General features: G+C 48.9%; 1 protein-coding gene and 1 long non-coding RNA gene across 2 annotated transcripts; one reads left to right on the top strand and one right to left on the bottom strand.

The window, feature by feature from the left end:
• The first annotated feature begins 9,844 nt into the window (after positions 1-9,844).
• Positions 9,845-10,777, top strand: LOC135287592 (olfactory receptor 14J1-like). Its single transcript, XM_064400878.1, has one exon. The coding sequence runs from the start codon at positions 9,845-9,847 to the stop codon at positions 10,775-10,777; it is 933 nt and encodes a 310-aa protein (XP_064256948.1).
• A 7,756-nt stretch (positions 10,778-18,533) lies between these two features.
• LOC135287669 (uncharacterized) lies at positions 18,534-22,948 on the bottom strand. The gene is made up of 3 exons (XR_010351229.1): positions 21,183-22,948; positions 20,834-20,937; positions 18,534-19,241 (listed from the first exon to the last, which is right to left on the bottom strand). It is a non-coding gene; the product is annotated as an uncharacterized LOC135287669 (long non-coding RNA).
• Positions 22,949-24,257: the final 1,309 nt, after the last annotated feature.

The following is a 24,257-nucleotide window of genomic DNA, read 5'->3' as shown; positions in this document are numbered from 1 at the left end:
TTTCACTGCTCCAGAGGCTTGTTCAGCCTGCAGCTCTTCAGTGCAGGAATTCAGTGTCCCAGGGCTCATTAACATTCAGAACACCTTAACAAGCCAAGCCTCTGGGAATAATTTGATTTCAGATTTCAAATCATTTGTGGTTAATTAGACAGATTTCAGAAGCCTATTCAAACTGAATATATTCTATTTAAAACGACAGTGAGAAAACATTTTTTAGGTCCTGTTTAGGTTTTTTTTTTTCTCTTAACAAACTGATATGTGCAATCTCCAATTGGCACCGAATCCAAGTATTTCCTCATGCAGTCTGAATAGATATGAAAATCAAGACCCTTCATGGCTGACAGTCAACCAGACTCTGTCCCTACCCCCAGCCCACCATTTCCCCCATCCAAGCCCTGGCACTCAGAGCAGCCTTGTGCAAATCTCAGCTCCCTCCAGCCCAGGCTGCAACTGCAGCTTTCAGCTCCTTGGCTCCAACTCCCACCTGCTTTCCTTGGAGAAGGAGCTGCCCGAGACACAGCGGGATGTTCATTGATTGTCAGCCAACAAAGCCAAGGGAAGGCACAGCTCCATCAAATGCAAAAGTCATTCTTCTCCCTGGCTCTGCCCTGCCCCTGATCCCCGCAGCCTGTCCTGTTTCCTTCATCTCTCCTTTGCCAGGCACTTTCTGAGACAAGGGAGCTCTGCTCTGGCTATGGAGGGAGATCCAAGTGCAGCCACTGGAGTGGGAACCACAACTCATCATGTTTGTGCCCTTGGAGGGACCAGGAACTGGTGAGACTCAGAGGCACAGAAGGGTTTCTCTTCATGGACAACATAAAAAAATGTGAACATGATAAAATTTAAGAAATATCAAACCCTTTCCTGAGCTCCTTGTGACATCCCAGCAACATCTGACATGTCCACCATCCACAATGGATTGCCATACAGGAAGGATTTTCAACAGAGACTTAAGAAGAGGTGATAGAAAAGATAAAACTACAAGTAAGATGCTGACTAGGGAGGTATTAAAACTGCAGAGAAATTGGGCAGCTCCCTGATGCTCAAAGCATGAAGCCAGTCAAAGGACACACATTGGAATGACCTGAGAACAGCTGCAGGAGGAAATCTGGGAGCAAGGGGAAGGACAGAGATCCAGCTGCTCTAAATGAAGAGATGTCCTTAGACACGGCCATTTAACCAGGACAGCCGGAAACACCTGAAGAAAGAGGGCAGTGAAATACTAGACTGAATGTTGGTGGCAAAGGTAGAGGGGAAGATCAGTATTTTTTCTCCTGCCATCAGTAGAAGAATCCATGAGATCCAGGAAACTCCTGTTCCTGGTGGGAAAACTTTGCCATTTCTTATAAGTACTCAAGTAATCCAGATAAAAAATATTTTCTGGTATATTATGACACTAACAGGTATTAAAACCTGTGCCCCTTTCCAGGCAGACATCTGTTATGTGCCCATGAACAGGCAGTGCCACTTGTGCCCTGAGGTGCCCAGCTGGGATTGGATCTCTCCGAGAGCACCTGAGGGAGAGCAGAGCACCTTGCAAGCTGCAGGTCCCTGCCAGCCCCGCAGGGCTCCTGTCCCATCAACATCTGCTCTGCTGCCAATCACAGCTGGGATAGCACCGCCCCTGCTGTGTGATTGACAGCTCTGCCAGGGCTGGGGGCGGGGCTCTGTCCCACCACAAACCAAGGCCTCACCCGGCCCTGGCCCCACACAGGCATTCCGAGCATCCCAAGGTGTCTCGGGACATCGATCTCATCCAGCTTCTGACAGCGACCACGGTGACACTCTGGAACCTCATGGAACCAAGGGTCACTTGTGACAATGCGGGTCCAAGGAAACTATGGTGGGACTGTGGAACTTCATGGAATCACAGAATCCATTGTGCAATTCAGGGGCCCTGTGGAAGCAAGGGTCAATGATCAAACTGTGGGGCCCATAGAAACAAGGAGCCATTGTGACACAGCAGGGCCCCACAGAGCCAAGGGACCACTGTGACTCTGTTGGGGCTCATGAAACCAAGAAGCCATTGTGACATTGCCAGACTTCATGGAATCAAGGAGACCATTGTGATGGTGTGGGGACCCATGATATCAGCGGAACATGGAACAGGTCTGCCTGGTTTGACCTCCTGGGGCCTGTCTGACAGGTCCCGCTGAATTTGACATGTCAAGGGCCACTTCCCATCTGACTGTGAAGCACTGGGGCTCCGTGCTTTCCTTCCTATGGAAAAGAACTATCTTTCTTGTCTAGGCTCCCATGGCTTAAATTAGGATTGCTCCTCTAAAATTTCCTATATCCAAGGCTTTCTCCTAGACAAAATCTGCCAATCCAGTCAGGTCTGGCTAGTCTTGGCCTCTGGTGACTGCCTCTCATCTGCCCCTGGGGCTCGGCTGTTTTCTTCCTGTGGAGACCACTGAGAAGCTGTGGGGCATTGTGGAGCCAAAGGGCATTGTTACACTGTAGGAACTTGTGGAACCAAGGGGATCATTGTGACACTGTAAGGGTCTTGAGGAACCATGGAGACCATTGTAACACTTTGGGTTCTTGTGAAATGCAGGGGCATTGTGACACTGCAGAGTACCATGGATCCAAGGGATCATTGTGACACTGTGGAGCCTCACCAAACCAAGGACATCATTGTGGCTCTGTTGGGCTGCATGGTCCCAAGGGGCCAGTGTGAAGCAGCAGGGCTTTGTGGAACCAAGAGGCCATTGTTGCATTTCAGGGCCTCATGGAGCCAAAGGGCCGTTGTGATCCTGTGGGGCACCATGGATCCATGGAGACCATTGTGGTATTGCAAGGCCCCATGGAATCATTGTGACACTCTGCGTCCCCACAGAACCACAGAGCCATTGTGACCCTGCAGGGCCTCATGGAGGGAAGGGGTCATTGTGACACTGTGGGAAGCTGTGGAACCATTGTTGCACTACTGGGCCCCAACAGAACCAAGGGGCCATGGTGACACAGCAGGGCTTCATGGAACACAAAGACCATTATGACACTGGGGGGCCTTTTCGAACCATGGAGACCATTAAGATCCTTAAGGACTTCTGTAACCAAGGGGCCATTATGATGCCACAGGACATCATGGAAGCAAGAGAACCACTGTGATGTTGCATGATTTCATGGAAGCATACAGCCATTGTGACACTGCAGGGCCCTGTGGAACCAAGAGAACACAAAATAGGTCTGGCTGCGTTGGCCTCCCAGGAGTCACCTGACAGGTCTGTCTGACCTTGGAATGTGGAAGGCCACTCCCATCTGACCCTGAAACACTGGGGCTCTGGGCTTTCCCTTGTATGGAAAAGAACTGTCCATCTTTTCCAGGTATCCATGGAAAAATTAGGATTCCACCTCCAATTTTCTGTGTATCCAAAGATTGCTGCCAGAGAAAAGCTGCCAGGACAGACAGGTCTGGATGGTCTTTTATTCCTGAGTGCCAGTACTGACTGTTTTCCAAACACTGGAAAGGGCTCTATGCTTTTCTTTTTGTGGAAAAAAATCATCCTTCTCCAGGCACAAATGTCTGACATTAGGATTCCACATTCATAATTTTGAATATCCAAGGGTTGCTGCCAGACAAACCTGCCAGGACAGACAGGTCAGGCTTGCCTTGGCCTCTGGTGGCTGCCGTTCTTCAGCTCCTGAAACATGGGGGCTCTGTGGTTTCCTTCTTATGAAGTCCAATGTGACACTTTGTGGCCTTGTGAAATGCAGGGGCCTTGTGACACTGCAGAGCACCATGGATCCAAGGGACCATTGTGATACTCTGGAGCCTCATGGAACCAAGGACATGACTGTGGCTCTGTTGGGTCCCATGGTCCCAAGGGGCCAGTGCAAAGCAGCAGTGTGGGAGTTAGCCTGGCAGTAACTCAGAGTCAGCCAGATTTTGTCCTGAAAGAACCAGGGGTGAGTTTCAAGTCCTGGGATTCATTCGTTTAACTTAGGATGAGCTTGGGAATTCTCCCATAAGCCTTTAGTGTTGTTATGCTAAGTTGTCCAAGTTCTGCTTCCCTACTGCTTACTTGTTTCCCCTATATGGGTATTGTTCTAGAGTGTTCCACCCCCAAGTGTATGTATTGTTGCTTTGTCTCAGGTCTTTGGATCTTCCCCTCATACTGGGCTTGACTTCTCCATGTTTTTTGTTTTTCACCCCATTATTGGAGTTCTTTTTGGGCAACTCCATTGAACCCGCTCGTTTTCATTTTCACCAACTTCACTCTTAACTCAGTGAACCAGAGAGGTTTGTTGCAGCCACCCTCACTGCACCTGAGCAGGGACCCTGACATTCAGTTGCGTCAGCTGGGGTAAGCTGAGAGATAGGCCAGGGCTCCCCAGGATTGTGGATTGTGCCTGGCCCGGTGGATTTCCCATCACTTCGAGGGACCTGAGCCAGCATTGGTGGGCATGATGATGGTTTCCTCATGTGGGTAATTGCAGGTGGGTTTGGGAAAATGCAGGACATTTATCACCCATTTTGCCACAGTAATTTTAAAATACGGATCCACATCCCATAAATAATTTTGTGATTCTGTGGGATTTAAATTGTACAACCTTTCGATCAAAAGGGACCCCATTGCACCCCGCATGCTCCCCTTCTTCTACACCATCCTTGAGACCCTTCACCAGCAAGCTGTGTGTCGAAAACTTGATCCATCAATCACTCCTAACCTGGGACCTCCCCTGAAACCTGCCTTTCTTAGACTCTCCATGATGGTCCAAGATGGCAATGGCCACGCTGTCTTGGAGCATTGTGCCCTGGAGACCCAAGATGGAAGAAGCCCGAATGTGGCTCAGGAGCCTGGCCATCCTCCCTCCATCTTGGCTCCTCCACTACCTGCTCCCACAACCTTCTCTTCCACTCTGAACAAACCTCCAGACTCCACCCCTGTGACTGCAGGTGACGTCTCCACTGTCATTCATTCCACCTCCACCCTGAGCCACAGCTCCAGAAAATGACAAAATGGCAGCGCCCGTTACTCACCCTCCGGCAGCAATATAAACCCCATGGTCAAGGATACTAAGCCTGGCTGTCACACTATTTCTAATCCAAGTGTTTCTGCTCCAAGTTATTCTTCCTCCCCAGAAGACAGTTTGGATTCCCCAGAGCCACATCTCCCCTCAACCCTAGAAGGTCCCTGGGAAAGGATCTGGAAGGAAGCAGTTAAGGAAGGAGACTGGCAAATAGTCTTGAAACTCCTCATTGCTCCAGGCCATGATGAAAGAAGGGAGCAGAATCCCAGGTATCAGCCATTGGTTTATGGGGAAATCAAGGAGCTGTGTAGGGCAGCTAAAGACTAGAGGCAGGATTCACCTTGTTTTAATGGCTTAATGAGGGCCATGTTCACGGCACATGTAACCCCCTATGATTTAAAATATATTATGACCATGTTTTTATCACCTACAGAATACACCCTGTGGGAAAGGGGGATGGAAGTGTTTACTAAATCAATTAATAGCAGACTATGCTAATAATGAGGCATGGGCGCAATTGACAATCAGCCATCTAGCTGGAAAAGGACAACATAGCCTGCCAGATGATCAAGCAGCAGGTATCCCCAGAGAAGTATAGTTTATATGTAGAAGAAGTATAAAAGAGATGGCTTTGAAAGCTTTAATCCAGGTACCGAATGGTAGCACTCCCAGTTTGCACTATGTAAACATAAGACAAGAACCCACAGACCCCTGCATGAAATTGATTGATCTCCTTAAACAAGCACTAGAGAAACAAGTCCGGGATGAAAAGACTCAAAACGAATTACTAAACTCATTGGGGGTAGCCAATGCCAACCTGGAATGTAAGAAAGGGCTGCGTGCCCTTCCACTAGAGATGGAACCCACACTCCTGCAGATGACTGAGGCTGTAATTGCCTCAGGACAGCAGAACACGTAGTGGCCGTACAAGCCCAGGCCATTGGGCAAGGAGTTGCAGAGGCCCTAGTGGCCATGCCATTCCCCTTTAAGGGGCCCCAGCAACAATTACAGGGCCCAAAAATATGTTTCCGGTGTGGTCAACAAGGACATTTTAGAAAATATTGTCTCTGGGGTAGGGGGGATATCCGGTCCCTAACAGAAATCAACATCAAACTAGGCAGAATTTCTCATTTTGCAATGGCCCAGTGCAGTTTGGGATGATGATCCACCCTCACAGCTGGCCCAGGGCAGGCATGGAGTGGCCTTGGTGACACCTGGGTGACACCTTGGGCTTGGCACAGCCTTGAGGAGGGTCTATGTTTTCAACAGAGACACTCAAGAGTTTTAGATTGCTTCAAAAAATTAAAAAGACAAAGCCCCTCTTTGGCTGTGTGCAGTCAGACCTCCAAGCAAAGCAGATCCCAAGTGAGTGAGGAGAGACAGGATGGGCTGGGGAATGTGGACCAAGGTTGTTGACACAGGGTCAGAGCTCAAGGCACAGCTTCTCCGAACAGGCCAGACCTCCTTAGGAGAGTCCCTGGATCAATATCAGTCACAGAATGCTTCAATCACCTCTTGTGTAATAAGAAAAATAATAAAAGACATCCTTGAAAATAGGAATATATATTTAATAGAAAATCTTTGAAATATTTCCCCAACAGGCAGTGATGAACAGCAGTAGACCAGAGGGAAATCAAGGCAGAGCCATGGTTTGTCAGGACTTGCTTGATCCTAATAAGCCTCAGGGTGCATTTGGAGCTGAGCCCTGGAACCTCAGGGCATGAGAGGAGGTTGTACAAACCTATCCAGGAGTCAAAGTCAGAAGAAAACCCCAAAGTGTGTCAAGGCATGAATGGGTCCCACTAAGGTCCATCCCCAACACAGGCTCCTCATGGACTCCTTGGAGGAGAGAATTGGAGACCAGGATGGCACAACAACTTCTAAAAGAATCAGTGTGGAAAGGAAAATCCAAAGTACGCTAAAAACGTTGAGTATCTCAAAGTATTAATGAGCCCCACTGAGTGTCAGTACAAAGCTCTCAAGGGACTCGTTAAAGCAGATAATTGGGGCCATGATTGCACAAACCTCTCAGAAATTCAAGGCAAAATGAAAACCCAAAGTCCTTTGAAAAACCTGCAGTCCCTGGGAGCATGAAGGAGCCCCCAGGGCCATTGCTGAGCAAGGCTCCCCAGGGACTCCTTCCAGCAGATCCTTGAGGCCACTGGGATATGGGCTAGGGGGGGATGCTGAGGGCAGGACAAGGGGCTGACAGTGCCCAGCCTGGCTGGGGCTGTGCCAGGAGGCCCCAGGGCCTCAGGACAAGGTGTCTCCTCCCAGCCCTTGCTGGCACAGACCCTGCTGCTGTGCCCCAGGGCACCAAGACTTGGCTTCTCTTTGTCCCCACCTGTCATCACTGCCTGCAGTTCTCTGCTCTGCCTGGGGCCTGGGGACACTTTCTCAGTCGTGTCCCTCAGTGGGACCCATTAAAAGTCCAAGAAACTTTGGAGTTGGATTGTGCCTTGGAGTTCTGGAGAGGTTTCTTCAGCTGCCTCTCAGGGACTGATGTTCAGGGCCTGAGCACAAAGCCCCAGAGGGTCATTAAAGTCCTTGTGCTGTGTCTGTGCTGCTGAGCTGGGCTGGGCTCCTGGCACAGAGGCAGCTCCTGGTAAGCAAGAAGAGCTTCAAAAGCACATTTCTCTTGATGAGCAGCTCTTCTGCCAGCCCAGCAGGGCTGGGGCACTGCCTGCAGCCAGCCCGGGCACAGCCCAGAGGCAGAGTGCTTCAATCAGTCAGGGCTGGGAAGGTGCTGAGAAGTGCCTGGGGCAGAATCACTGCCAGCCCTTGGCACAGGAACCTCTGGCTGCAGGACAATGCAGCTGCAGTTCCTGGAGCCATCTCCTAAAGCTGGAACATCCCAATGCCTGCAGACCCTGTGAGTACATTCTCTGATTGTCTCTTGTGCAGAGCAGCCAGGGGTGCCCAGGGCTGTCCTGCAGAGCAGGCTCCTGCAGCCCAGGGCGCTGTGCTGGGGCAGGGACTCTGCTGCCTGCCAGGGACAGCTCTCAGCCAGCCCGGGGAGCTGCTCCCAGCGCTGGGGAGAAGCTGTGGGGGGAAGGAGCCACCCTGAGCAGGGCAGGTGCTGCTGCTGAGAGGGGCTGGGTGGGCCAGGGCTGCTCCCAGCTCCAGAGCAGCCTGGGCACAGCTCCGGAGGACACTTCCCAAAGAAGGTAAGCCTGGCATTGCTGGAAAGATCAGAAGCTTTCTTGAGGCTGTTTTCAATTTCCTGCTAGGAGAAGGATAGGAAAGTCGGGGTGATGACAAAAATATTTTTTACTTTTGATACATTTTCATATATTCATACCTCTATAAATTACTATTATATAGTTATAAAACTATAATCCTTACATAACTCTGTTGAACTCTTTATTAACTCTATTAAACGACTATTATATACTTCTTTAACTATAATCCTTTATTAACTCTAGTACATTTCCTAACCTTTCTCCTAGAATTTAGAAAAATAAGCTGACTGTATAAATACATTCCTGATACTGTATAGTCTTATTATCAGGAAGAGGACCTACAAGAAGAACATTTTTTGACCAGAATGTGAGTAGTCATAAGAAAAATTGATGGCAAAGAAGCCCTTGGACCAACTCCTATGAGTTGAGCAGCTATGTGTAACTTGGGAAACAGAATCTCCTATTGGATGTTTCTGTTAAATATCCTAATTAATCCACCTTAATGAATTGTTGAAATCAGTTGTGCCCAATTCCCACTTGGACACCTGGAATCTTCCAATAAATGCATTTTTTTTTTTACTTTACTGTTCTAACACCTTTGCAAGAGCTTTTTTCTCTTTTTATTAGAGACAACAGAGGGATGAGAGAGGCAGAACAGGAGCTGTAATCCCAGAATCACAAAACATTCTGAGTTGAAAGGGACACACAGGATCATCAAAGGAATGTTTGAACATCTACAGAGACTCCAGAACTGTAGCTTTGGCTGGTCAGTCTCTCTGCTGGGAGCCTCCCAAAGGGCCCTCAGCCACTCCTCAGCCCTGGACAGCAGCAGCATCACCTCTGCAGGGCCCAGCAGGGCTCTCCTGAGCTGCCCTTGCCCACCTGCACACAGAGCCTGCCCCAGCCAGGGCCCTGCACACAGGCAGGTTTCTGTAGGGCCGGGGCCAGGGCACACAGGGTGGGATGGGCTCTGTGAGCGCTGGCAGGGACAAGGCTCCTCTCAGCAGGGAATGTCCAGGCCCAGGGAGATGCTCAGGCAAGGAGAGGGGGCTGAAGAGAGCAGTGCTGGGGCAGGAGGGCACTGTTGGTGTGTGGGAGGTGCCGGGCACAGCTGGGCACAGGAACACTGTCCTGAGTGCCCGGCTGTCTTTGCCCTGCCCTCTCAGGCACAGCACCACAGCATCTCCTCTTGTTTCTGCCCTGCCCTGATATTGTCACTGTTATCTGCTGCTCTCAGGGAGGCTCTGGCATTTGCAGCAGCTGAGTCAGGCACTGCCCTTGGCGTTCCTGCCAGGCAGGGGTGTCCATGGCAATGGGGTGTCCAAGCTTCCCTGGCACCTGTGGGGCTGTGGGCAAAGCAGTCCATGGGAAAGGGAAATGAGCTGAGCCCCGTCCCTAAGATCCCATCATGGGCATAGCTGGGTATCTCCTTGCTGTGCCCTTCCAGGATCTGAGCTGCTCTCCTGGGTGTCCCCACGCACAGGTCTTGCTGCTCCTGGCACACTCAGCCAGCACAGCTGGAGCTCAGGCAGGGACCTGGGGGAAGGATTTCTCAGAGCAGGAACAAGGCTGGATGAGTCCCAGTGGGACAATCTGCAGGGAATGGCCCAGGTTTGGCTCAAAGCAGCCTCTCCTGACTTGTCACTGTCCTTTCTCCATGAACAGGTTCCCATGGCCAGCCACAGCAAATGTCCAACAGCAGCTCCATCAGCCACTTCCTGCTGCTGGCATTGGCAGACACACGGCAGCTGCAGCTCCTGCACTTCTGCCTCTTGCTGGGCATCTCCCTGGCTGCCCTCCTGGGCAACGGCCTCATCATCAGCGCCGTAGCCTGCGGCCACCACCTGCACACGCCCATGTTCTTCTTCCTGCTCAACCTGGCCCTCAGCGACCTGGGCTCCATCTGCACCACTGTCCCCAAAGCCATGCACAATTCCCTCTGGAACACCACAACCATCTCCTACACAGGATGTGCTGCACAGCTCTTTTTCTTTCTGTTCTTCATCTCAGCAGAGCTTTCCCTCCTGACCATCATGTGCTACGACCGCTACGTGTCCATCTGCAAACCCCTGCACTACGGGACCCTCCTGGGCAGCAGAGCTTGTGCCCACATGGCAGCAGCTGCCTGGGCCAGTGCCTTTCTCACTGCTCTCATACACACGACCAATACATTTTCCCTGCCCCTGTGCCATGGCAATGCCCTGGGCCAGTTCTTCTGTGAAATCCCCCAAATCCTCAAGCTCTGCTGCTCCAAATCCTACCTCAGGGAACTGGGGCTCAGTGCAGTTAGTGCCTCTTTGGTATTTGGCTGTTTTGTGTTCATTGTTTTCTCCTATGTGCAGATCTTCAGGGCTGTGCTGAGGATTCCCTCTGAGCAGGGACGGCACAAAGCCTTTTCCACCTGCCTCCCTCACCTGACTGTGGTCTCCCTGTTTGTCAGCACGGTTATCTTTGCTCACCTTAAGCCCCGCTCCATCTCCTTCCCATCCCTGGATCTGTCACTGTCAGTTCTGTACTCGGTGGTGCCTCCAGCCCTGAACCCCCTCATCTACAGCCTGAGGAACCAGGAGCTCAAGGGTTCCCTCAGGAAAATAATGACTCTATTTTTTCAGAAAAAATAAACTCTTTTTTCTGCTCAGAAACTTCAGAATGTAACTCTTGACCATCTTAGCCTTTTGTCCCTCTTTGTCCATTTTTTTCATTGCGACCTTTTCTTATTCTTTTTTCCAGTGTTATGTTTTTTATAAGATACTGTAGTACTACTCAGAGCATTTCTACACGAACATCTACCTTTCTTTTGTAATGCAAAGACTTTCAGGAGGTTCATTCCCTGTGCATTTGAATAAAAACCAATGGCTGCCCTGGCTTGTGTGTCCAAGGCATTTCCTGTGCCCTTCTCTGGCTATGCAGGGCCAGTGCCTGTGAGCAGAGGTGGAGGGGAGGGGCTCCCAGCACAGCAGCACGGCCAGGGACAATGGCCCTGCCTCTTTCCACATCTGCTCCTCCCAGCTCCACACTCCCCTTCCCAGCCCTGCTGTGGGTGCCAGGCCGGAGTGCTCTGGCAGCTTGGTCACTGTCCTGCTGCGTGTCCGTGCTGTGCCCTCAGGCAGGGACAGGCCATGGGCACTGCTGGGACACAGCTGGGCTCCAGCACAGCAGCTCCACCAGCAAAGGGCATCTCCTGAGCGCAGGACAGGAAGGCTTTGCTCCCCTCCAGAGTCACTCTCAGGACTCTCAAGAGGCTCCTTGTGTTCCTTGTTCTCCCAGGGCTCAGTGGGATGAGGTCAGGGTCTCACTGGGACCTTCAGGGGACTCAGGTCTGGGTCAGGTTTTGCTTGTTGGTGGCCAGTGCCCATCAGATGCTGAATGGTCTGTGCTGAACCTTCCTGCGGCTCTGCAGCTTGTGCCAGGGCTGATGGCAGGGGAAGGTTTGTCTGGAGGGCCTTGGGAGCTGCCAGGAGAACACAGGGGACCTGCAGGGACAGTGTGTGCCAGGGAGCAGCAGGGAGTGGAGCTCACTGGGCACAGGCCTGGCCATGCTGGGGTCACCCCGAGATCAAGGACTGAATGTCTGCTGTGAGCCAGGAGAGCTCTGCAGCCCAGGGACACAGCAGGCCCAGGGAAAGGAGTCTGGGCACCGCCTGGTCTGAGCCTCAGGGAACTCCCCCAGGAGGATCCAGGGCAGCCCCAAGCCCCTCTGGCAGCCCTGGCACAAGGCAGGCACCTCTGAGCCCCCTGCATGGCCCCACAGAGCCTGTGTGGGAGGGGGTGAGTGCAGGGAGCACCATCAGCTGCCTCTGTGTGCCAGGCTGAGCAGCAGAGCCCAGCAGAGGCAGCCCAGGGCCCCGGGCAGCACAGCCCCCGTGCTCTGCAGAGCAGCAGCCCCAGCTCGGGGCTCTGGGCAGCAGGGCAGGGGCTGCAGCAATGGCTGCTGGGGCCAGCACAGACGTGTTCCCCTGGCAAAGGCTCTGGGGGCAGCTGGCACAGGCCAGGAGCAGAGCAGGAGCCCGTGGGTGTGCAGAGGAGCCCTGGCAAGAGGCTGCCCTGTCCCTGGGCCAGCAGGAGCTGCCTGAGGAGCCCCGGGGCCAACTCTGCTGCTGGGCTGGGCAGCGGGGCTGGCCCTGGGGCTGCAGGAGCTGCCCGAGCTGAGCATCTGCTGAGCATTCCAGACCCAGAGTGGCTGTCCCTGACCTCCAGTGCCTGCAGTTCCTGCTGCAGGGCCAGACCTGACTCTGCTGCACTGCTGGGCTGGGGCAGGGGCAGGGGCAGGAAAGGCTGAACTGAGCAGGTAGGCGCTTTTCAGGAAGAGGAAAATAATGGGCCCTGGTCCATATGAGTCCCTACAGTGTCAGTATGGCCTCCGTGGTTGCATTAAGCCCCACAGTGTCACAATGGCCCCTTGGTTCCATTAAGCCCCACAGGGTCACCATGATCTCCTGGTTACAGGAGGCCCTGCAGTGTCATACGTTCCCCTTTGGTTCGATGGAACCCACTGGGTCAGATTTGCCACTGGGCAGGGTCAGCACCAAGGACACAGACACCAAGTAATGGAATTGTGTAGTTTATATAATGTATGTCTGCAAGAAATTACAAAAGGAGAAGCTCGGCAAAGCACATAATCATTAGGAAATAATTGCAAAACCAGAAGCTCAGCAATGCACGCAACCATGACCACCACAGATTGTTTGCAGTGATTAAGAAAGATCCAGCACCAGTTCCCCTCATGCTTTACCATCCCCCAGATCCACACAGCAGCTGGGGAAGCTGTCACAGCCAAGGGCTGCAGAGCCACTCCTGGACACTGGGAATTCCTGCAGGTGCCTCCAGCCACAGGTGAGGCTCCAAGCCCGCTGTGAGAGGGCCCAGCTCTGACAGTGCTGAATGAACAAACTGACAGCACTTCTAGTGCAGAACATCTAGTTTCATCCTCCTCTTGGGTTCCTCCCAAAGCCTGGCCAGGGCCCCAGGAGGAACCAAGGGAGGTGACTTTGACCATTCAGCCCCAAACAAGGCCATATGGGACCTTGTATGATTTTTAAATACAGAAAGGTATAGCCATGTTTTACCAATGAACACATACAGAGATCATACTGCTCATAATGATTCATTACTGAGTAGATACAAATATAACATTTGGTGGGAAAATTTATTTAGAAGTCAGCTTTGGCTCAGGGCCTGTTGTTCAGGCCTCAGACAGGGCCTGGTGCTAAGGCCTCAGGACTTCAATTGGTCCTTTAACCTGTAGAGGAACTACAATTCATAATAATGCTTTCAATAACACAGTTTAGATTTAGGCATTAGGCAGAAAGGCATTGTGTCTTGTTCTTCAATTAAGTGCTGTTCAAGTTCATTACTCAGCTGTAATTCACATTCCTTTTAAAACAGCCCTAAATAGTTATTATTCTCTGTTATTTTATCAAATGTCCCTTTTTTCTTGAGACTGTGTCTCTTTTTATACAAGTCTCAGTACTCCATTTCCAGCACAGTGTAATGAATGAACGAGGCCAGACTTCAAAAAAAAGATGAAAAAGGCTCTCGTTTATTGAAAAACAAGCTGGAAGGAACGGAGGGTCCAAGATAAGCTTGGACCCCCTCACAACAGCTCAAAAAAAATAACAACGTGCTGAAAACACGTTGGGTTCTTTTCCATGTGAACTAATCCCACTGCCCACGTACCAGAAAGAACCGTGCCCAAATGAAAACCCCCCAGTTTATAACTCCCTTTGGTCCAGGATTGGTGGGGTTTGGATCCGCTCACTGACTGGGGCAATTTAGGTGCTCTGATAGGTCTTTAGTAAGGTTCATTTTGGGCCAATCATTTCTTCAGGGCGTTGAATGATTGCTTGGTGCCCTGGCCGAGTCACTCCTCGCCTCATCCACCTCCCATCTCCACCAAGTCCTGGACACCTTTTCTCCTCACAACAAACAACTCCCCGTTCTTTGTCCAAAACCAATAGGACCAAACTTATAACAGCATGTGTTAGAGACAGTCTGGAGGTTCCCTCCTTTTGCCTCACGACTATCTCAAGGACAGACACGGGGACCCTGAGGACCCTGATGGGAATTGTGGGCTGCCAGTGGTGGATGAAGGCCAAATAATCCTGAGGCCCTGAGCAGAGTTCTGCCCTGCCAAGCGATTGTTCACAGCTGTGTCTACAATGCCTGCTTCTGGCAGGGCCTGCAAAGGAGGCGACTCGCCCTATACGCTGGCACCTGTTTGGTGACAATAGCTTGAGCATTTCCCCACCTCTTGGCCTGGTGGGACTTTTCTGGGGTAACCTTTGGTGGTCCCTCCCCTCACACAAGATCCATCCTCTGCTTTCCAACCACCGTGACAGACAGACTGAGATGGGAGAAGCCTCTCTCTCAAGGACTGAGACATGAAATCTCTCTATGGAGAAGCTCCCCCCTGCCAAGGACTGAGACTGAAACCTCTAACACGGGGGAGGTGTGTGGGGGAGCCAACCTGACCAAAAGTGAGATGTTTGCCTGCAGGTGTGGCCATTGGACCAAGAAGACAATGGTTCTCACCTACTGCTGAGAACACAGACTGGCTGTACCTTCTTTTCCCCTCAGTGATCAATGGACTTTTTCTTTATTGGATCTGTTCCCCCTCAGTGATTTCAAGACCTGTTCCCTCCTTAGGAATGGACTATACTAGAACCTTGAGTTAACCAGGTGTTCTGAGATTCTTCCTCACATGACAAAAGGGATGTATTAGCTGGACCATGAGGATTTTTTCTCTCTGTTGGTAGCAATATTCTGCCTCCTCTCTCTCTCTCTCTCTCTCTCTCTATCCTTTATCTCTTTTCTAATCCTTCTATTGCATTTGCTGTGGGCACTCAATAAAAGGTGCATTTGTTTGGATTAATACTGAAATCCCCTCGGTGTTGTTTGTGCACTCTGAGATCAGTTAATGAACCATCACGAGCCCCGCTTGTATGAGCGGATGGTGACAGCGTGTCACTGCAGCCCCGTGTCCCTTGGCAGCCCTTGGGAATTGTATGGGACACAGAGCATGCCCACTGTCTGCATTTTCCGTAAATCCCATGCATTTCCCGGTCTCCTTGGGATGTTCCCTGTGGCACAGTGAGGTTACAGGGCTATGGGCAGAGAAGAAACCTGAAAGGCTTTCCTGGAGAAATGTCCTGGTCTTTCCAGCACCACTGGAGGCTATTTCCTCTTGTCCAAGCCTTTCCCTTGCTAGTAAAGACAGAGAAAATGGAGCTAAGTTAATCTTTCTGTAACTTGTTGTTTGGAACTTCTTGAGCACACTAACTCAATGTTGTATTAATTCTGTCTTTGCAATCCTGGATTGAAACTTCACAAGGATTTCTAGATGAATGATAGAAGTAAGATGATGACATAATCTATTAAAATCAACTATGCCTGAAAGGACTCCAGTTCTTTCTGAGGGAGATTGACATAATTGTGTATACCCCCATGATGTGAAGACTGCGGCATGAATTCTATGGTTAGAGATGAACAGCTCCTCATGTTTTGAGGGTGCTGGAGGATGTTTAGATTTGTAAGAACTTTATTCTTTTTTATACTTTAAGGACTTGCAGAAATCTGCTGGGATTATAGTCTGACAACATTCTGATTTCTCTTAATGGTGTTTTAAAGATCTGCAAAAGTTATGGCAAAATGCTTCTATTTCTAACCTTACCTTCTAGTTTTTCTATTTGGAGTGAGTTGTGGTAGATCATAGTTTGAATGTGCAGTATGTGAAAGAATTAAGTTCTTTTTCTCTCACATGGTTCACTAAAGAGATTCCTGTTATAGCTGATCCGCAAGTTCTGTAGAGCATTTCAAAATGACTGCATGGGACATAAAACTGTCTATAAATTAAGAAGCAATATTTCTGTATTGACAGAGGCCCTAATGTTTTCCAAGTAATTCCTAAAAAATGCTAAGTCATGGTTTGTGAAGATTTTAGAATGATTTTCTGGAATTTAGATGGAGTCATGGGGTGAGATGCCCATCCATGCACTCTAAATGCATTTATCAAGCCCAAAAAAGAAAGCCATTGTAGAATGGAGTTCAAACAGCCCCACTGGAGGGCGGCGCTGGCTGCCAGAATCACTGTCAGTGCTTGTGAACCCCGAGGGTTTCTGCAGCCTGGGCTCTGCAAAGTCAGGGGCTGACAGATGCAGGCAGATGCCCCACATGCTTAGACCTCAGAGATAAGAATTGCTTTTCTTCCACTTCAGGAGGAACTTCCCTGGGAGTCTTGTCTTTGTTCACGGCAATGTCCAAAAGATTGTTGGGAAATGTGGCTGTGTGAGTCACCACAGGCAGGCAGCTGGAGCAACCACAAAACCAAGAGGAACTTTATTTCAGTACTTTGCTAAGCTGTTCCTACATCATGAAATGATGTGGAAAAGGGAGATGTTCTTTCCTGTCATCACAATTGTTTTGGGATACTACTATTATAAATGACTATTCCAATTCAATTAATTAAATTTATGAAGTTATCAAAGTATAAATTTGGAATAAAACAGAAGCTAAAATTGACTCTGAGCCGGGTGATCAGAGTTGGGGAGATTTAGGATTTGGCCCTTTTGCACCAAAGTCCCCATGGGTTTCCAAAGAGCATTTCTCAGAGGGTCCCTTTTATACAGTTCTTTGTGCCATGGAAGGGTTTCTTCTTTAGCATATTATCACGGTTTCTGGAACTGGTGGATAATTCCTGGAATGCTGTGAGGTAAAAGGCTTTCTGGGGAAAACTTCTGATGATGCTTATCAATATGCCTCCTGCTGGAATCTGGTCAAAGGAAAAATCTCTTGGAATATACACTGGAATATATGTCTCTGGAGACAGTGTCTCCCTGCTATTTGAATTTCTATCACTTAGTTTGTGGTTGCTGGTGATGCTTACCAAAATGCCTCCTGTCAGAGGAGAGAAATCCCCTGGAATGTACATTTCTGGGGACAGCTGCCTTCCTGTTTGAATCTCTATCATTTAGTCTGATCACTGCCTTTTTGGCCACTGGTTTTAGTACACATAACGCTGTGGGTTTTTTTATTTTATTTCATTAACCACCAGTTATTTTATAGTGAGTATTATACCATCCTTCTCTCCACAGTTTTATCTTAATGGCTGATACCACAGCCCATCCCTTCTTTTGCAAGATAGAAAAGCATTACCCTCAAAAACCACAAGGATTTCCAAAAGTAACCAAAAGAACATACAACTGTATTTAAAACAAAACAAAACAAACAAACAAACAAAAAAAAAAGCAGGTGTTTTGCATTGAACAATAAATAAAACAAAAGTGTTTGTAAGGTTTCAATAGACTAGAGAACTTGGAACTATTTACATCCTGGAGACCCAGTTAAGGCACTTGGTCACTGAACGTTCTGAATCATTCTCTGTGTGAGGTCAGGCCAGCTCTTGGTCCCCTCACTTGGCTTTGTTCAGCAGCAAACTCTGGAACAAAAGGAGCAAGAGAGAAAACATTTGGTTGCATTCATCCAACAGGCACACCTGGCAGAACACAATCAATGACTGGAGTGACTTTACTACAAGAGGACCTGCAAGACTTTTTGACTTTCAGCAGCTGCCTCTTTCTGCAGAGGATTTTTACAGCCTGCCAGCCACTCAGCTAGACGCATCATGTTTATTTTCTTTTGCAAGTTTGCCAGTAGATCATGGCAATGCATCCCTTTGCCCAGAGGGGCCCACAAACCCTGGTGTTTTATGGAAAATGACAGTGCCAAGGCCCCATGGGATGGCAGGTTACAGCTTTTCAGTATTCCCCACTGCTTGTACCACAGGACAATGCAACATTTGTAATGATTAAAGTGTACAATCAAAAACGGATCAGCAGCTCTAGGAATTCCTTCTGGCCAATACTGATCCAAGGCCCAGCAAGGAGTCAAAATTCAAGTGCTGTTCAGCTGTAGCCAAGCTACTCAGCAAGTGCTTCCCTGAGAGGGCAGCTCTGCCCCATCCCTCCCTCTCTCTTTGCTCCCAAAAGAAGTGCTCATGAGGAAGCAGAGGCCGGGGTGGCTGCAGGGCCAGCCCTGGCTGCTGTCTTCAGAAACTACAGGCAGGGCTGCAAAACAAACACTTACTGTCCTAACTTCAGGTGTTCTTGTCTTGGCTTCATGTGGCACAGAAGGCACTGGAAAAGGATTCTTCTCATGCCCTGCAGATCCCTGAAAAACCACCGAGAGAAAGCTGCTCAGAGAGAGATGCCTAAAGCAATTGCAAAGTCAGGCTTTCCTAAATTCCCAGAGAAAATGTTCATTTCTCCCATGCATACTCTACGCACCGGGCTCTCCCCCTCTTGCCTTCTTTCCCAGCAATCCCTCCAGTAACTGAAATGCCACTTTGGCTTCTCACCTGGCAGCTCACAATGCTTTGCACCATTCAACTTCTCCCAAGCAAAGAGAAATTCATCAGCAGATTTCCTTGCTCAATAGCTGGGAGTGCAGTGAGGGCTGGAAGCAGGAAAATGATCAGGAAAAAGCAAGCAGTTAGAAGGCAGCTAATGCACTGTGCACAGTCTGGCCTAAGACAGAACAGAGACACATGCTCCCTCATCCCCAAATATCATAGGGCCCACACCCCGAGCCATCATTAAACTGCCAAATTTTTATAAACAGCCAGTAAATTCTAATTTTTAACCCATAAATGCAGCAATTTTCTCCGAATGATATACCACCTAAGGCCCAGTCCTTTTCTTTTTATAAACACACTCCTTTTTATACACACACTCCTTTTAGTTGCAGTTGCCTACAGTCAGAAATGGTCACTTATCTGAGAGGATGTTTCTGCAGTGCATCACACAGCACGCCTGGGTTGCAGGAATACTCCCACCAGCCCTCCTGGATACCAATGGTGATGGCTGGGTTTGCTCCTCGGGGTCTTCCTCCACTTTCCTGTGCTTGGCGAAGAATCCATCCTGCTTCCTGGCAGGGTTATCCACGGCAGGCAGCTCCAGGTTGTCAGTCGCAGCTCTGGGTCTCTTTTGGGTCATTGTGGTCAAATTTGGTGCACATTGTGCAGCAGTCATGGCTGGCAGTGGCGGCAGCAACACATTTGCCCTCTCCATTTAGAATGAGTCTTCTGAGGCTCTGGACAAGAGAAGCAAATTCATGACTCTGATGTACATAGAATGTAGGCATTTCTTAAAAGCTTGGCTACATCCTGCCATTCATGGTGTTGTGTCAACAAGGCAACACTTTCAAAGATGAGAGGCTTCAAATAAGAGGCAGCTTGAATTGGCAGAGACTTTCACATTCAATAACAGAGTGGCCTAGCACATCTCGGATCATCTGAAATCAGGGGGTCCATGGAATTCTGGCAACAAGAAGCAGCACCAAGTAGCTCTCAACCTTGTTTCACCACTGCTCATTTGCACCATTTGCAGTCAGCATTGCAAAGTTTCCAAGAACACACCAAGCAGAAAATCCCAGCTCATGGCTTGCAGCATCAGAAGAGCAGGAAATGAAGTTAAACGCAGTGAGAAGGCTCAGGTGTAAGGCTGCACTTCTTGCCTGACCCTGCTGTGCATGGCACAGTCCACTCACCTCTTTCAGCAGCCACTTTTCCCATGCTTTGGTCCCTAATCACTGCAGACGTGCTCCCCAGCTGCTCTGCCTTGGCTCAGCTGATGCTGCACCAAGGACCATTTGACACAGAGCACAGCACCATCCCCGACCTGCTCCAGAGCCCTCTCTGCCCAAAACTACCTCCCACCCTTGCCACTCCAAAAGCCAGCACATGACTAAGACAGCTGCTCATTTTCCCTGAGGAAAAGGGAGGAAGGAATTCCAGAATCAAAGCTCTTCCATTCCTAATGCCATTGGAACAGCCCTTCTCCCAGACAATCAACAGCCCTGACACCTCTGTGCTTTCAGAGAATGTCAGAAGGGAAAGGCTCCCTACCCTGACCCACCTACACCTTCAGAGCTGCTTTCTGCACTGGGTGCTGCTGTGGGAATTCTTAAAAGCACAGAGTTTTAGGAAAGCTACAAAAATCAAACCTCATAGACAACAAAGCTACGATGAGAGCTAAGCAATAGCCCTAAGATTTATCAACAGAAAAATTATAGAAGAAGTAGAAAACTAGGGACAAATCAAACAATAGTCTGTACATTAACACTTGTCCGTAAGCTACAGAGAAATATATCTAGCAAGATATTAAGAAGTTCTAAGCTTAATACTAGAGCTCTGTGCAGTGTCTTTTAAAGCTTACCAAGAGGTATTATACTCAAAAGAAGAAAACTTTTTTGAAACAAAAATACATGTACATATAGGAGTTATATAGAACTACTGTCAAGATGCTTTTGCTTTGAGTGATTAGTCAAAAAAATCTTCTAAACTAAGTTGTAACCTTAAGTTCTTTTTCTGCTACCAAAAATGTAAACTTCTTCTCATTGTCATAACCATGGAATAAGACTAATGCTAAAAAATAAACAACTTAAGACGTGCTCCAACATGGCAACAACAATCCCATCCCATTTTCATTTCTACATAAAGCCCCAACCAACAGCAGCTTCCAGCATGCAAAGGCCAATCTGCAGCAGCTGAAGTTGCAGAAGGCACACCATGTTAGAAGCAAACTCTGGGGTGTCTGGACAGGAGATCCAGTTCTTCATGCTACCCTTCTGAAGAGAGACTTAGATTTACACATCTTTCTTACATTCCATCACTGCATACTCACTTCAGTTGATTGGAGCCTTTGTGGGCTGAAATCTGGAAGTATTTTGTTGGGAATGTTTTGTCTCATTGTCTTTTCTTCCTGGGAGTATCCCCCTTGTCTTCTCTCTAGTAGGAAGAATAAAAACAGGGGGGAAAATTGACTCAGGTCATAAAAGTTCACCTAAAGTACAGACCAATACAGCTCACTTTGATGGATTCTGGCTGAAAACATTGAAAATAACACACTGGAACTCCCTTGAGAGGAGAAGCATCATGGCTCCACTGACAACCTATGAAGGGGAAACTCCACTTTGGTTTTTCAAGCACCACCTTGCTCATTGTCCAAACCCACTTGCCCTGGCCCCTCTCACCTTCTTCTTTCCAGGGGACTCCTCAGGACTCCTCATGGCTTTCCTCTTCAAGTCTGCCTTCCTCAAAGGCAAGAACAACTTCTTCTCCCCAGGAGGCAAGGGCACTTTCTCCCTGTGCCATTCCCCAGGCCTGTGGCTACTGGGGATGAGGGCATCACATTCCTGAGCATGTCTCAGGAGCCTGGCATCCAAAAAGCCTTTGGCCTTGGCCTGCTGGGAGCCCTTGTCCTTTCTCTCCTCAGAGGGCTTGTGAAGTGCCGGCTGCAGGGCTTTTTTAGTGGTGGATTTTGGCTCCTCTGTTTTCTTGACTCGGGGCTGGTGCTTGCAAGACTGGTCTCTGACCTCCAAAGGACCGGGCTCACTCTCCAGTTTCAGGACTTTTTTCCATTTGTCATGCACCAGGGGCTTGCTGGGCCTTTTGATACCCACAGTCTTCCTGGGCAAGGCCTCCTTGGTGTGCACAAGAGGCTTCAGAGAGCTGTGTGTGCTCGTAACGTGAGATCCCAGAGGAGCCTGAGTCACTTGGCCAGAGGTCTTGTGAAAATGCTTGGTGGTTTGGCCAGAGGTCTTTTGAGTGTCCTCGGCCACTTGGCCACAGCTCTTGTGAGGAGGCTCCCTTGCCTTGGAGTGGTGCTGGCAGGAAGTGCTGCTGATGCCCTGCTCCTGCTTTGCACCCTCCTCACGTCCATTCCCATGGGCAATTTCCCTGGGACCCTCTCTTGGCATCAATCCTTGCTTTCTCTGGGTCACCAGGTTGTCAAGGCGCCACTTTTTAGCAGCTGATGGCTCAGGCTGCCAACAAAAGAGAAAAGAAGGATTCAAGACTGGTGCCTTTTGTGACTCTTTCTGTCCTAGCACAGCTCAACAGAGCCCGGGAACTCTTGCCCAGAGGTCATCAAGTATGGCCTTTGGCCTGTGAAGAAATGACTCTAAACTAAGCAGCAACAAATTTGCTTCTTGAGCACCATGGATGGATATGTGAGGAATACAAAACCATAAACCAGTCAGTGGCAAATACCTAAGCCTTCATTGCAGTGAGAGGGGTCTTACAAATCAGTATTTCCAGGGCAAATCTGGCAGAATTTGGTAACAGAGTACCACATCTGCTTCCTTCCTAAGACACGGCACTGCAGTGGGCAAGGGGCTGTGGAAGCAGCCTCTCCATGGTCTCTGAATTCACCTCACGCACTGGCAGGTCCAGCACCCTTGGAAGGTTGTCCTCCTCATTGTCACTGCAGCTGATCTCTCTGTCACACACTGAGGAGCTGTGGCACTCCCTGGTGCTCCCTGACTCCGAGCTGCTGGGCTGTGCTGCTGCCACCCTCTTGTGCTGGGACTGGAGAGCTCTGCAAGGCCACCAGGAGACAAAATTAGGAAGCAGCAGGGGGGAAGATTACTTATATATTCCACTGACATAGAAGCATTCAAACCTAAAACTGAACCCTGTGTTTGGGCACTGAGAGCAGAGGGGAGAAGGCCAGAGGAATACATTGCCTTACTCAAAATACAAAGTACCAGAATGAAAAAATGCTTGCAAATTATCAAATCTCAAACTCACACCCATTCAGACAAACACACAATTCCCATAGCTTATAGAAATTTTTTCTCCATCCCACGCTGCAGCTAGCTATATTATCAGCATATAAAGAGAGGTTCTTAAAAAGTCCATGTGAAATACTATATTTGTTTGTGTTTCTTTTGAAATAAAAGAACTACAACACATTTTTGAAAACCTCTACTTGGGCAATTGAAGAAAGTTTTACAGCAAAGGAACTTGAAAATGTCATCAGTAGATCTACACAGTTTAGGTAGCTGTAGCATTACTTGTCCTGCCAGGCACCAAAACCATAGCCAGGAATGATCCGATTCAGCTGGTATCCCTTGGCATTTATCTCAGCCTCAGCATTATCAGTAGGCTGATGAATACCAAGTGGGACAAGATGTTAAGCACCACAGAGCTTAAAGGAAGACAAAAACTTCAGTCTGGTACACAAAGACTTAAGAGGTTTTTTCTTCTCTTTTGTTATGTTTTGCTTTTTATCACAGCCAGTGTAGTCATGACATGGTTTAGTGCACTTGGCATTGCTGGATTAACAATAGGACTTGATGACCTTCAAGTCCTTTTCACACCTTAACAATTTCAGTGAGTCCATCATAAAACAACACTTTTTCTGTTGGTGAAAATTCCCTGCAATCAAGTTTGCTGAGAAAAATTTACTAATAACCCAAACTGATGTGCATTCCAAGTTCTTCAAAGTAACTGCCCAGGAGAGATGAGGACAGAGCCTGGTTACTTACAATGCTCTTGGCTGAGAACTGGGCAATGTTTCTGAAGCTGTGCCAGCCCGCTCTGGAAAGCAGAAATGAAAAGGTTGCATTTATATGCCTCCCTCAGAACGTATATTACCCTGTGGTCTGTCAGCACCAGATTAGAGAGTCACTTTCTTCTAGGGAGGGCTTTGCCACCAAGATTGTTCATCACTCCAGATGGGAGTTTCCTAACTCAATATTGCTTGTCCTCTGCTGAACTGCTGCCTTGAGCTCAAGGTAATGAATGGTCAGAGTTTCCTAAGCCATTCCTAAATCCATCCCTGTTCAGCAAAGCAGAGGAAATCACCCTGCTTCATCAGTAGGAACACTTGATGGTCTCTGCTACAGAGAACACAGAAAATTACCTGACAGCACACAAAGAATTGTGTTTAGTTTGCACATCTACTTACTCTGCTTCTGTGCTGCAGATCCATCAGGTTGGGATTCCTAGAATAGAAGGAAAAAGGAGCTTAGCATGGAGTTAAACAGCACATCTACTGACATCAAAACTGTGTTAATGGCACCTTATGGGCATGTGCATTTTTGAACAAATCTTCTGAAAACACTCTAAGAGCTGCCAAAGAGCTGAGCTGAATTTCTGCTCAGCAGAAAGGTCTCTTGTCATTTCTCAGAAGGCCTGGCATAAATGGGCTGGGTCACCTTTGTTGCCAATGGAAATTTGGAAGTCTCTGCTCTTGGAGGCGTCTGGAGATGGGACAGGAGAGCTGGCAGTGAGCTGCTCATTTCCTGGAAAGAGAGGGAGAG

Source organism: Passer domesticus, chromosome 30 (assembly GCF_036417665.1).
Source record: "Passer domesticus isolate bPasDom1 chromosome 30, bPasDom1.hap1, whole genome shotgun sequence".
NCBI classification, from domain to species: Eukaryota; Metazoa; Chordata; class Aves; order Passeriformes; family Passeridae; genus Passer; species Passer domesticus.
The sequence above is the reverse complement of the archived record's forward strand: the minus strand, read 5'-3'. Positions and strand labels throughout refer to the sequence as shown.

What these genes read in the sequence shown, in the direction of transcription:
- LOC135287592 (XM_064400878.1), top strand. Translation starts at nt 9,845, where the DNA reads ATGTCCAACAGCAGCTCCATCAGCCACTTCCTGCTGCTGGCATTGGCA.